Raw genomic sequence first — 14689 nt, 5'->3', positions numbered from 1 at the left:
TCTTGAATCTGAGTGCCATGATGTTGACTGAACTGGATAGAAATACTCTGGCACCAAAATCAAAGGATCAATTGAAGCTGAGAGCACAGCCTTCAGGATTTGTCTTGGCTCCAATAAAACCAGTCCGGACATATGTACCAGGGAAAAAGCAAGGATGGGTATGGAAGGGCCAGACCAATCTGCTCTAAATTACACCCATTTCAATCTGAGTCTTCAAAAAGGTCCTCATCATAAGTTTCCAATCCACACCTGATACACTCCTAAAAGACCTAACAGAAGGAGAAGAAGAAGTTTGGCTGACATGATGGTCTGGAGATTTATCCAAAATCCCAATCAGGTCTGACTTAGCTACAGGCAATGAGACAGTTTCTCAGTAACAGGACAAGATATCGGCTCCATTCTCAATGCCTTTGGAGCCAACAAAGGGCTATCGTCATCTGCCTTTCTCTTTTTTTGATTTGGAATCCTTTTATCGCTATTCTTATTTCTAGGTTTATGATTCTCCTTATCTTTTCCTTTTACTTCCTGGGTTTCTTTCCTAGGAGATCTAGAGGGAGTAAATTCTAAAGAATTATCTTATTCTGGTGATCTGTTAAAAATCAAACAGACTATGAAGTCAGCCAACAAGTGCTCTGGCCCCAGGTGCACCATGAAAAGATCATGGCTGAACTGGGGCAGAATCTGATGGCCACACTTGGCTCATTTAATGAAGCTCTTGTCTGAATGCTCCGTCTAAAATACAAAAGAACATGCAGAGAGACAGACCAGTAAAAATAGCATCTAACAGTACACCAGCACAGGTATACACAGTAAGCAGCATTATAAAGAAATCTCTGTCAGCTGTGTTTTTTTTGGACAATTTACTCCAGAAAATGGAAAGCTATCACACAGAGTTGGAAGACCTCCTAAATGCATGATGTGAGAAGTGAGACAAATAGATTAAAGAAATAAACTGGGTTAGAATAAAACCTGGAAAAATGTTAATAAGCTCTCTAACAATAATAATAATGATGATAATGATGATGACAATAATACTATGTCTCTAAATGAGAGCAACAATATTAGGAAAACATTTCCAAAATAAAAGGCTGAGCACTTAGCTGTAAGCCAGAGGACATCCATTTGAAATGTTGGCAAACAAGATCTAGAAAGATGCTATGCTGGGGGATTATGGGGGGTGGGGGAGTTTAAAGTAGCTTGAGCCTAGAGCACAAGTTGTGCTGGATTGTATCTCAGATCAAACAGCCCAGATGATTAGGATCCATCAGCTTCCAATCTTTTGTAAATTTTGTTCCCCAGCAGTCTTGGCTCTCCGTTTAGAGAGTTAAGAAGTAAATACCGAAAAGGAGAGATCCCAGTACTGAGCCTAAGAGACACCACTTATTAATTTCATACTTTCAGATGAAATGCATATACATATGCTTCTCTTCTGCTGAATAATGCCCATCAAGTAATTCTCTGTTCTTTACCATATACATTTAGCTTTTCCATGTGAATATATCACAGCCAAAAAAGGTTTCTTCGATAAGTTCACTTAGTTGGTTATCAAAAGAAGGAAGAAGGAAGAAATTATATGACCATTTATAATCAAGATGAATACTAGCACCTTATCTGCAACTCCACGTACAAGTTAGTATTCTTTGGCTAAGACGCATCATGCCAGATATCAAAACCATTGCTACTTAGTTATGATTTCACCCAGTTAATGACCCTGACATACTGTATCTGCATACAGATGTTCTACCTGGTACTATGGCTACATTCATTTTTTCTGAACCACAATGGAAACAATATAAACCATGCTGTTGGATGCACTTCAGGTAGTTCTGGGAACATAGACTGGCCATCAGCTCAGCTAGACATGTCATAAAATGCAAACTTGCAACTGCTACTGTCCCAGCAAAAACTTCATATGTGTTGCAGGCCAAATGCAAAAGATGTCTGCCAACAATTTAGCCTGGCAGACTTTCAAAAATAATGCATGAAATTCTTGAAAATATGCCATACATAAGATAAGCAGAATATATATGTGTAATGTCAATATAGTTTGCTTTTAATGAAAAACAAAATGAGCAGCCAAAGACCATTAAAAAACTGTGATATGCTTTCTGTAATGCAAACTGGTACTTAAATACACACAGCTATGGTAGCAGAAGTCTTCTGAATGTTGTATTGGGTTAGGGAAATATACACTATACCAAACCACTTAACTTGTTCTATGGCACTCTCAGTGTTGATGTTAAAGATAACAGCAGACGGCTGCAAGGCAGACAATATGCATTTAACCCATGATTCAAAATCCTGGCTAGATAAAAACAGCTTTGTCAGCTTCCACCTAATGCCACATTAGATTCTCAGTCCAATACCCTGACTTATCCTTAATGATCCATATAAACCATGACATTGCAATTTAAATATATGCATATAGTAACAACTTTTTGTACATTACCTTTACTGTTTGTATTATGCTCACTATTAGTATTGTACTTTTATTAACAACAGCTGTGTCAAGCTTGTACTGTTGCAACATTCTTTATTATATTGTGCGTGTGTGTGTCTGTGTGTGTGTGTGTGTGTGTGTGTGTGTGTGTGTGTGTGTGTGTGTGTGTGTGTGTTGGAGCTTTTCTCCCCGGGTCTCTACTGGAAATGGACATGTATCCAGTTAGACTAGCCCAGTCAACAAATGTAAAATAAATAAATAAATAAAATACTCCTCCCACCAAGAAAAACAGTATCCTGGACAGCTGCAGCTTGTAGTCTGCTTGGGTTTTCAGAGCCATTAAGAAATACAGAGATAACTGGCACAAGACAGCGAACAATCTTCAGATAACTTTCTCTTCACCATAATTACCTCAGAGCTGTCTTTGCTGCAAAATACACTTGCTGAACCTAAACACTATGTACCAAACTGTAAAAAGTGGATTGTGGAAAGAATTAGAAGTTATGTACTCACCATAACGTTCCATCTGAGTAGGTGACTTCATTCGGATGCAACCTGTGGGTATCGGATCCGACCTCGGATCCGAGCCGGCAATTCAAAAGCTTAGGCTCCAAGCTCCTAGCTCCTCCCTCTTACCCATAACCCCTTGCCAAGCCCTGACTGACCTCAGATTGAGTTTGCCTCAAAATACTGACCACAGTACACTAAAACAGCATAAATACTCGCTCTATAAAGGTCAGGGGGATGGAGGGGGGGATGGTTGCATCCGAATGAAGTCACCTACTCAGATGGAACGTTATGGTGAGTACATAACTTCTAAATCTGAAGTAGGCAGACTTCATTCGTCTGCAACCTGTGGGACAGAGTCCCTAGCTACCTGAATCTTGGGCGGCCGTCATGGAAGGATGTTTCGGAGCACCGCTGAGCCAAAGGATGCTCTTCCTCTAGAAACAACATCCACCTTGTAATGAGAAATAAAAGTATGAGGCGAGGCCCAAGTAGCTGCCGCACAGATATCATCCAACGAAACACGGGACTTAAAGGCGGCTGACGTAGAAACTGCCCTAGTAGAATGAGCCGTAACCCTCTGAGGAGCAGGTCTGCCTGAAGTGTCATATGCCTGCAGAATGCAATTAGCAATCCATTTAGATAGAGTGACTTTAGATACTGCTTTACCCAGAGCAAATTTAGCAAAGGAGACGAACAGCTGATCTGATTTCCTGTGGCCAGCTGTCCTGTTAATATAAAAACGTAATTGTCTATGAACATCCAAGGAATGCAATTTGTATTCTCCTTTGTTTGAATACTTGGGAAAAAATACAGGCAAATTGATTGACTGGTTAATATTGGATTCAGAAGAGACCTTCGGAAGAAAAGATGGATTGGTCCTGAGGCACACCCTATCAGGGAAGAAAGAAAGATAAGGCAGTTTGACACATAGAGCCTGAAGCTCAGACACCCTTCTGGCTGAAGTGATAGCTACCAGAAAGGCAGTCTTCCAGGAAAGGTATTTTAAATCAGCAGAAGCTGCAGGCTCGAAGGGAGGAGCAGTAAGGGCCTGCAGGACTAAAGACAAGTCCCAAGGCTGTACAACCTCCTTGACTGGAGGCCTTAACAAAAAAACTCCTTTGAGAAAAGTTTTGCATAATTTCGCTGTCATAAGGGGAGCTGTGTCATGACCAATGTGATAATGCGAGATAGCCGCCAATTGTACCTTAATCGTGGAAGAACTAGCCCCTTGATGAAAGAGGTCTGTTAGAAAATCCAGCACCGCAGAGATAGGTGCTGAAAAAGGATCCACAGTTCTCTGTCCTGCCCATATAGAGAACCTCTTCCATTTACTCCGATAAACCTGTCTGGTGGAAGGTTTATGAGCACCCACCAAAATGGCCTTGACCGGTGAAGAGATACCGGAGTCCTAATTAAGGTTGGAATTGGAGCAGCCAAGCTGTCAACTTCAGGGTCCGCAGATTGGGAACTGGCATTCCCAGAGGGTGAGAGATGAGATCCGAAATTGGATCCAGAATCCATGGTGGATTGATTTTGTGAGACCATACAAAGGGGAACCAAGGTTGTCGAGGCCAGAATGGGGCAATGAGAATCATTCTGCTCCCCAAACTGTTGGCTTTCTGCAGAAGCCTCTGCATCAGAGGAAGTGGAGGGTAGGCATAAAGGAGACCGGGAGGCCAAGCATGCACCAGAGCATCCTCGAACTCCCTGGTGGGGAAGCAGAGCGAAGAAATTGTCGCATTTGGCGTTTGAGGAGAAGCAAAAGATCGCAACAGGGTTGCCCCCAAACGGCAAAAATCTTCTTCGCTACTTGAAGATTGAGGGACCACTCGTGTGGAGAAAGGATGGTGCGACTGAGCTTGTCCGCAAGGATGTTGGACTTTCCCGGAATGTGCGTTGCTACCAGAAAGCGTTTGGTGGAAATTGCCCATTCCCAGACTCTCATGGCCTCTCGACAAAGGGGTAAGACCTGGTTCCTCCCTGCTTGTTGATATACCAGACTACGGACATGTTGTCTGTCTGAATCGCAATAGTCCCTGAAGGAAGAACGTGGTGAAGTGCTTGCAACGCTAGGAGCACCGCCCTCATTTCCAGGACATTTATATGCAATGACGTCTCTGTGGGATTCCACGTGCCTTGGACAATCTTTCCCATAGAATGCCCCCACCCGAGGCAAGAAGCGTCCGTGGTCACTGTGGCTCGGGAAATGCAGCAAAAGGTCTCCCTGCCAAGGGCTCCGGAGAAAGAAGCCACCACAGAAGGGAGTCCCTGCACGCTCTGCTGACCGCAATCGGAGCGTTTAGAGACGAACAAAGAGGAGACCACTGAACTTGAAGGGTCCATTGAAGAACCCGCATGCGTAAACGGGCATGAATTAGAAGCGGGATAGCTGCCGCCATAGAACCTAGGGCCCTCAGGACCGAAGCTGCAGTTGGAGATGGTTGCAGGATTGCTGTCACATGACACCTCAGGCTGGCGATACGGTCTGGGGTGAGGAAGGCTCGCATTGATCTGGTGTCTAGTCTTCCTCCTATGAAATCTATAATTTGAGTTGGATTCAGAAAAGATTTCTCCCAGTTGATCGTGATGCCCAGCCTTGGTGCTAGTTGAAGAAAGTAATCCCTGGCTGAGCACAGAAGATGCCTTGATGATGCCGTCAGGAGCCAGTCGTCCAGGTACGGAAAGACCTGTAATCCCTGGAGCCTCAGGTGGGCCGCTACCACCGCTAGCACCTTGGTAAACACCCTGGGGGCTGAGGTGAGACCAAAGGGGAGGACCCTGAACTGATAATGACTAGCTCCCAGCCGGAAGCGAAGAAACCTCCTGGATCGTCTGTCCATCCAAATGTGGTAGTACGCATCCTTGAGGTCTATGGAACACATCCAGTCGTTCTCCCTCAAGAGGGGGAGTATAGATTGCAGGGTGACCATCCGGAACTTTTGCTTGGTTACTAACAGGTTCAACTGGGAAAGGTCTAAGATTGGTCTTAAGTCCCACGTCTTCTTTGGCACCAAAAAGAACCTGGAGTAAAACCCTAATCCGGCTTGATCTGGGGGGACGCGCTGGATGGCTCTTTTTCCTAGCAGCTGCTCGATTTCGATAGCTGCCACCTCCCTTTGGTCGGGTGGAACATCTGGGAGGCTGCGAGATTTGGGAATCTTGAATAGGGGTATTGAATATCCTCTGGATATAAGTCGAAGCACCCAACTGTCTGTTGTTATGGACTCCCAAGAAGTCAGGTGCATCGAAAACCGCCCCCCGACTGCCTCCAGAGACGGACAGCTGGGCAACCCTTCAGGGCTGCTGCGTGGGTCTCTCAGAGAAGGGTTCTCTGGACCCAAAATTGCCAGGAGCCCCCCTGCCTCTGGCACGACGACCTCCCCGTCCTCCTCTGCCACGGAAGGACTGGTTATCCGGAGCAGGTTGGGACTGCTGCGACTTCCGGAACCACATCTTCTTCTGTCCCTTTTGGTTCTTAGAGAAGGACCTCTGTGGAGCTGAGAAGCGGACTCCGATGGCAGACAGCGTCTTCCCGTCCTTTTCGCTCTGGACTAATGTCTCGCGAACAGTCTTGCCAAACAAGGCAGAACCATCGAAAGGGGCATTCGCGAAGGTCGCCTTGAAGGGCTCTGCAAAATCACAATGGCGGAGCCAGGCCTGTCGCCTCATGACAAGGCCTGCTCCGCTGGCTCTAGCGGCTCCCTCAGTAGCATGAGACAGCAGCCGCATAGATGTATTGGATACTGATCTGAGAGTGGCCATTCGGGTGGAGTAAACCTGTTTATCCTCACTCGAGATGGACTCGGGAGATGCAGCGTATTCTTTAATCAGATCCCGCTGCATCCTAATGACATGTGCCATGTAGTTCAGCTCTCAAGGAGAAGGTCGCTGAACTAAAACTCACTTCCCAATGCGATCCATCGAACGGGACTCCTTGCCCGGAGGATGGACGGAGGGACTCTCCTGGGCCAATTCCCTCTTCGTGGCTGCAGCCATCATCATGGCATCTACTGGGGGACCCTTACTCCAGTGGGTGCGGTCTGATGGAGGAGAAAGAATGCGGTCCGGGCGCTTAGGATAGGCTCAATGGTGTCCGGATCCTTCCACGCCCTGATGGATATAAGATCCACCAGGGGTCAGCAGGAGGACACCCAAGAGGTAGAAGGGCCCGCCTCGAATGCCTCCAAGAACACAGACTCGTCCGAAGAGGCCTTGGGGGCGGGCCCCCCCCGACGATCCTTAACATCTGCATGATGTCTCCAAATGAGACGTCCTCAGGGGTGACCTAGGGAGCCTTCCCTTCATCCAAGTCCGTGTCTTCAGTGACGGACTCAGGGGAGTCCATGTGCCTCCTCTTGCACTTACGCTTCCGAGGTACTTCATCGGGGGGGCTGTCCGAGGAGTACTCTTCAGCGGATGGATGTTCCAAGGGAACCACTTGGGACATCGAGGCGGGCTGTCCCTGGGACCGGCTGGTGGGGGCCTGGCCCAACTGCAATGGAGTGCGGGATGGAGCCGTGGCAGGGACCGGGGGTCCGGATGTCCTCGACAGTGCCCTTTCCATAACGTTGAAAGCCGAGGGGGAGCCAGCTTCTCTAAGCCCCGAGAGCCGACCCCCACTCGGATCCGGCGTGCGATCGGAGTCGGAGCGAAACCGCCGGATCCGAGACCAGTGTGCTCCGACCTGGGCGGAGCGAAGACACCAGCTCCCTCGGATCCGAGGCTCGGCCTCGGCTCGAGAGGTCGGGTCCGAAGTACCCGAAGCACTCAAGGGATGGGACGGATCCGAGGTGCGCCGACCTATCGGATCCGACCCACCCCCGGATCCAAATCTGCATGGCGCCGATAGCTCCGAACCCGTGGTATGGGTCGGAGAAGGAGCTAAGGGGGCGAAAAAAGGGGTCGAAGCCCCTCCCGGATGGGGGGGGGGGCTAGGAGCACTCCCATTTGCATTTGGGCCTGGATGAATTTCCTCATCATCCGGTCCATATCAGCTTCGCTCATTGAAAAGGTCGATCTAGAGGAGGCCACCAAAGCTGACCTAGAGAGCCGTCTCGGTGACCTCCTGGAAGGGCTAGCCTCCTCCTCCTCGGGTCCAGGAGAGAACCGAGGGGAGTGGAGCCGAGGAGGAGGAAAGCTAGAAGGCACAGGGGAGGCCCGCTTAGATGGAGGAGCCGAACTAGCAGCTTCGGCTCTCCTCTTGTGGTGCTTCTCCCTGTGCCTCTCCTTCTGTCTCTCCCTAGAAGAATCCTTCCCCTCCGGCAACTTTAAGGGAGGTTGAGTCCCAGCCGGAGGGGGAGAACTCACAGCAACAGGTTGCTGACTGGAAGGGGCAGAGGCCGAAGCAGTATCTGGGGGTAAAAGACCCACCAGCACCAACTTCGACCTCCGTTCCCTTAAAGCCCGGGGTTGAACCCTGCACAAATGGTACAACCAGAAGACAGGTGTTCAACCCCCAAGATTTGCACCGAGTGTGGCCATCTGCTGGGGACAGCTTATGGCCACACTCGCACATTTGGAGAAAACAGCCTTAGGGGCTTCAGACATTACAAACCTAAAGCCTAAATACACACACACACAAACAAACTACGAAAACCCGAGAAAAATTAACTAAAGAGGGAGGAAAGCCTTAACCACACACAACACTAACTAGATTAATAACAAAAACAGAGAATTTGAAAACTTTTTCTGTCAAAAAATCTAAACTTATCTCAACCAACGCCAGGAGCTCTAGAATTCCGTTGCTTCTTGAAAAGCGGCAAACGAAATCTGAGGTCAGTCAGGGCTTGGCAAGGGGTTATGGGTAAGAGGGAGGAGCTAGGAGCTCGGAGCCAAAGCTTTTGAATTGCCGGCTCGGATCCGAGGTCGGATCCGATACCCACAGGTTGCAGACGAATGAAGTCTGCCTACTTCAGATTCTACTATTTCAGATGTGCTGACTGACAGTATTCATTAAAGAAGGCATATACATCCAAAAAATCAGCAGCCAGAGAATGGTAAAGGTATCCTCTAACACACAAAAGCAGAAGTAGTATATCAAAAAAGAGGAGACCACAGCACAGAAGTGCATAAACAATTATTCCAGAGAGATTAGTGCTTTCACATCTTATTGACGCTTCTTCAGATCTTAAAACATATTAATAAAATACACCTTTAAATATCATCCAATTAATACAAAATAGCCAATAAAACTTCACACAGAATATCAATTAACCAATTAAATCACTTAAAAATGTATTTACTTCAGGACAGGATACAATCCATATCCCACTATCTCCTTACAATAGGACCAATAAGAACACTTTACAAAATATATAGTGACCAATCAGATAGCTTAAAACAACACATGAAAACTTCAATGAATAACAGATAAATCAAATAACTTTAAAAGTGCTCTATCTACTACCTAGTTTCAATAGAGCAAATATAGACACTTAAAAAGTATTAAATAACCAATCAATTTGCATGAATAATATACATACTTTCTGTTATGCTCACAAAGAAACTGCTGTATTCAATCCATGCCACCTACCTACTTTCATTTAAACGATCTACCAAAGTTCTAAGGGTTTGGTATAGTTAATTAAGTCCCCCTTTTCTCATAGCTTTAGTAAATAATTTTAGACAACCAATTAGATCACTAAAATAATAAATACATTTACTTTGGAATACAAAGTAATCCATACCCCATATCTCTTTAAAATTACACCAATGAAAGGGATAAATAATAACTAATCAAATCACTTACAAACAACAAATGGGGATCCTATGAAATATCAAATAGCCAATTAAAACACTTAAAAAGTACTCATACATTAAACTACGCTTCTAAGGAGGCCAATCCATGTGATCTATTGTCCACCATCTACTTTCAATAAAAACATTTTAAGCACTTAAAAAGCATCAAAGAATCACTTAAAAAATGTGGCGCGTCAAGATAAGGTTTCAAAGAGACCGATTCATTCAGCTCATGTCCCCTATCTGCTATCAATCCATGTCACCTACCTATTTTCAATAGGACCAGTAAACACGCTTAAGAAAATATCAAGTAACAAATCAATTCACTTAAATAACGTACATGTTTTAAGATATGGTTACAGAGAAGCTGCTTCATCCAGTTTATACCGCTTTACATCAAAGCAATCCATCGAAGTTCTAAGAGTTCGATATAGTAAAGTCCACCATTTTCATAACTTCATTAAATAATATGAAATAACCAATTAGATCAATTAAATAATACATTTACACTGGGATACAAAATAATCCATATCACCTATGTCTTTACAGTAGGAACAATTAGAATTCTTTAAGCAATAAATAGTGACCAATCAAATTGGTCAAAAAACGGCAGATGGGGACTCCAGAAAATATTAATTAGCCAATTAAAACACTTTAAAAGTGCTCATGCATTGAACTGCATTTCTAAGGAGACCGAACCATGTAGTCTATTGTCCACTACCTGCTTTCAATAGAACCAGTGTTAGCACTTAAAAAGTTCAAATAACCAATCAAACCACTTAAAGTGTGTATGTACTTTAAGACAAGGTTTTAAAGAAATGGCTTCATTCAGCCCATGTCCCATATCTGCTTGCATTTAAATAATCCACAGTAGCTCTGCAAGTTCAGTTTTGTTAATTAAATCCCCCATTCTCATGACTTTAAGTAATTGAAAAACCAAGAAAATAAAAGAATGGGTTGCACCAAATACTTTCAAATGTTTAGCTATGGCATTCCTGTCATCCAGTTTCTTAATATCCTAGATGTGCTTGCGAATCCATTCCCTAAGGAAGCGATTCATCTTGTCTGCATAAAATGACATACATATTTTGCAGACACCCAAATAAACTAAATTATGAGTAGAGCAATCAACATATAAATTAAATGTATATTATCTACCTGTTTCTGGATGTATAAATAAATTGTTAGGAATGGTAGAGCCAAACGATATTATTCGCATAGGATAGATAATCCTAATGTAGGCTCTCAAAGGGTTAAATCTCAGAATACGGGTATTCCATTAATGCATTCATTGGACATGAATTTGATCTGTAATATTTTTAAAAGAATTCATCCATATTCACTGTGGATAAGATACGTGATATAGCTGGCCCAAAACAGAGGTCCTGTTTTAAAAATAAAATGTCATTGAAACGGATGTTATGTTATAAGGATTGTAATAGAAAGTATGCTAGTGTAAATCAATGAGTTGGTACCTTTTCCTGTATTTCCTGCAATTTTTGTAAATATGTGGCCAGTAACAGTTTATTTATACAGCCGGATACAGGTAGAGAATATAGATTTCATTAATATGCTGATTGCTCTCGTCACAATTTAGTTTATTTGGCTGCCTGCAAAATATGTATGTAATTTTATGTAGGCAAGACAAACTGCTCGCTTAGGGAGTGGATTTGATAACACACTTACAATATTTGCAAACTGGAGGACAGGAATGTCATAGCTAAACATGTGAAAGCATTTGGTGCCACCCCATTCATTTATTTTCTTGGTTTTACAATTACGTAACAAAGGCATGAGAATTTAATTAACCAAACTGAACTTACAGAGCTGCAGTGGATTGTTTCAATGTAATGGGCTGAGTGAAGCAGTTTCTTCGAAACCCTATTGTAAAGCACGCACACTTTTTAAGTGATTTGATTGGTTATTTGAACCTTTTAAGTGCTTACATTGGTTTTACTGGAGGCAGGTAGGGGACAACAGACGATATGGTTCGGTCTCCTTAGAAATGTAGTTCAATCCACAAGCACTTTTAAAGTATTCTAATTGGCTATTTAATATCTTCTGGAATCCCCATTTGCTGCCTTTTGACTGATTTGATTGGTCACTATTTATCACATAAAGAATTCTAATTGGTCCTAGTGTAAGGACAAAGGGGATATGGATTATTTTGTATCCCGAGGTAAACGTATTAGTTAATTGATGTAATCGGTTATTTAATTTTATTTAATGAAGCTATGAAAATGGTAGACTTAATTAACTATATCGAACTCATAGAGCTTTGATGGATTGTTTTGATGTAAAGAGGTATGGATTGAATGAAGCGGCTTCTCTGTAACCATATCGTAAAACATGTACATTATTTAAGTGAATTGACTGGTTATTTGATATATTTAAGCGTTTTTACTGGTCATATTGAAAACAGATAGGGGACATGAGCTAAATGAGTCAGTGTCCTTGAAACCTTACCTTGATGCACACACATTTTTTAAGTGATTCTTTGATGCTTTTTAAGCACTTAAAATGGCTTTATTGAAAGCAGATAGGGGACAATAAATCACATGGACTGACCTCCTTAGAAGTGTAATTTAACATATCACTACTCTTGAAGTGTTTTAATTGGCCATTTGATATTTTTTAGGATCCCCATTTGTCATTTTTTTAAGTGATTTGATTGGTTATTATTTATCCCCTGAAGAAATTTCAACGGTGCAGTTGTAAAGAGATAGGGGATATGGATTACTCTGTATTCCAAAGTAAATGCATTATTTTAGTGATCTAATTTGTTGTCTAAAATTATTTAATGAAACTATGAGAAAAGGGGGACTTAATTAACCATAACAACTCTTAGAGCTTCAGAAGATCATTTTAACACAAGTAGGTAGGTGGCATGGATTGAATAAAGCAGTTTCTCTGTAACCATAATGTAAAGTATGTATATTATTCATGTGAATTGATTGGTTATCCAATGCTTTTAAGTGTCTATATTTGCTCTATTGAAACTAGGGGGGAGATATGGATTATATGAAGAGGTTTCTTCAGAACTGTATTATAAAGTATGAGCACTTTTAAAGTGACTTGACTGGTTATCTATTATTATTCCCTAAAGTTTTCAGTTGTTGTTTAAGTGATTTGATTGGTCACTATATATTTTGCGAAGTGTTCTTACTGGTCCTATTGTAAGGAGATAGTGGAATATGGATTGTATCCTGTCCTGAAGTAAATACATTTTTAAGTGATTTAATTGGTTAATTAATATTCTGTTTGAAGTTATTGAATTTGATTTGAATTGAACTGAATATTGGCTATTTTGCATTAATTGGATGATGTTTAAATTTGTGTTTTGTTAATATGTTTTAAGAAATGAAGAAGCATCAATAAGACATGAAAGTGCTAATCTCTGTGGAATAAATCGGTTAAAGCATATACATACTCACACTAGTTTAATTCATCCAATAGACAGATATATAAATAATGTTATTTCCTGAAACTTTAGGGTAAACTGGAGCAAACTGGTGCTGCTTTCTGAAATGTGAGAGTAAGATAAAACATTTCCAAAGTTTATTACAGATTTCCTTACCAAAGATGTATGCCACTCTAGTGCACAAGGTGCCAGTCCATGGCCTCAGCACTTACCTCTACTCCTTGCACTGGTAACTCTACCTCCAACTCTGCCATGAAGAACAGAAGCTGCAGTAGCCAATGGCTTCTCTACTCTATAAAAGAGAAGAAAAAAAGTGACATGTCTAGAATGTTTCAGTTCCTTATGAATTTACTTTTGCACTACCATTAAATGTTTTTAACTGTCCCTGAATTTTCTTCTGCTAAGCTCTACCTACAAAAATTAGACAATTAGACATTACAAAAAACCTCTAACTTTAAGCAAAATGAAAAAAACAATACCAAATATGTATGCATAATGGTCAAACAAGCACACTACAATACAGATTGACAACATAAAATTTATAATAACTGAAAGATGTAAATTGCAGAAGACAGGCTCTGAAATAGTGTATTCTGACTGGTTGCTATGATAACTGCAACAGAAACAAAAAAAGAATTATGGTAAAAATTATGTTTGGCCAATTCAATCTGCCGTGTTTCCTTTACATGTGATAATTCATCATCAGCAATCAATTATAATTATGTTAATGTGTATTAATATTCTTCATAAAAGAAATACATTCAACAAGAATAAACTTATTCAGTACAGAGGTAAACATGAAACACTAATAAAATGCCATTAACATTTTCTTTGCTGTTATTGCAAGTGACAAAAATAACAGACTGGTGCTCTGTGAACTCTTCCTACTTTCACTGCCTTTAATCATATCTGTACTTTCTCCAGCTAGCCTAAGAGTAAAATATTTTCCTGTACTTTGTATGTTTACAATAATAAGAGCGCACTCTGAGTTAATAAGTGAAATAATACAGTGCGACTCGGCTTTTCCCGGTTAGGGGTCACCACAGCAGATCTCTGGTCCGCTTATGATTGGCAGTGGATTTTGATGGTGTTGAATTGCCAGCCCAGTGCCCAACCTTTAGAGAAGGTACAGACGCATTCACGCACCTACCTGCATCTGCATGTCTTTTTAACGTTCTGTCGCTCGCGGAGAGGACATGCAGACTCCACACAGAAGGCACTCCAGCAGAGAACTGAACCAGAGAGCCTCTTTGTGCGAGGCAAAAACTCTAACTGCTGCACCACCATAGATAGAAGTCACACGCTCCCCATCGGGGAATCGAACCCTGGTCTCCTACGTGACAGGCGGGGATACTCACCAATATACTAACAAGTGCGACTTACTTATCACAAAATGGGGAGTGGTTCAATTAAAATTTCTGATAGAACTCCATCTCAGTTTTTTGTACCAGAGTTTAGTTCAGATGCATTCACTGTACAATACTGCCTCCAAAATAAGAACAACCAAAGCTCTATACTACTGTAAAATAAATAAATAAAATCCCAAATCCGTGCCAATCTGCAGAAAAAAGTACTGCCGA

General features: G+C 42.3%; 1 protein-coding gene across 1 annotated transcript in view; it reads right to left on the bottom strand.

The window, feature by feature from the left end:
- Positions 1-14689, bottom strand: part of NEK8 (NIMA related kinase 8) — an 806012-nt gene that overhangs the window by 544081 nt on the left and 247242 nt on the right. The window contains exon 6 of the mRNA XM_044054419.1: positions 13322-13401. Coding sequence (XP_043910354.1) covers positions 13322-13401 — 80 coding nt within the window. The remainder of the gene's footprint in view (positions 1-13321; positions 13402-14689) is intronic.

The sequence above is a fragment of the Protopterus annectens genome, chromosome 13.part0 (genome assembly GCF_019279795.1).
Source record: "Protopterus annectens isolate FY-2018-M chromosome 13.part0, PAN1.0, whole genome shotgun sequence".
In the NCBI taxonomy this organism is placed as follows: Eukaryota; Metazoa; Chordata; order Ceratodontiformes; family Protopteridae; genus Protopterus; species Protopterus annectens.
This window is presented reverse-complemented; position numbering and strand designations above follow the sequence as displayed.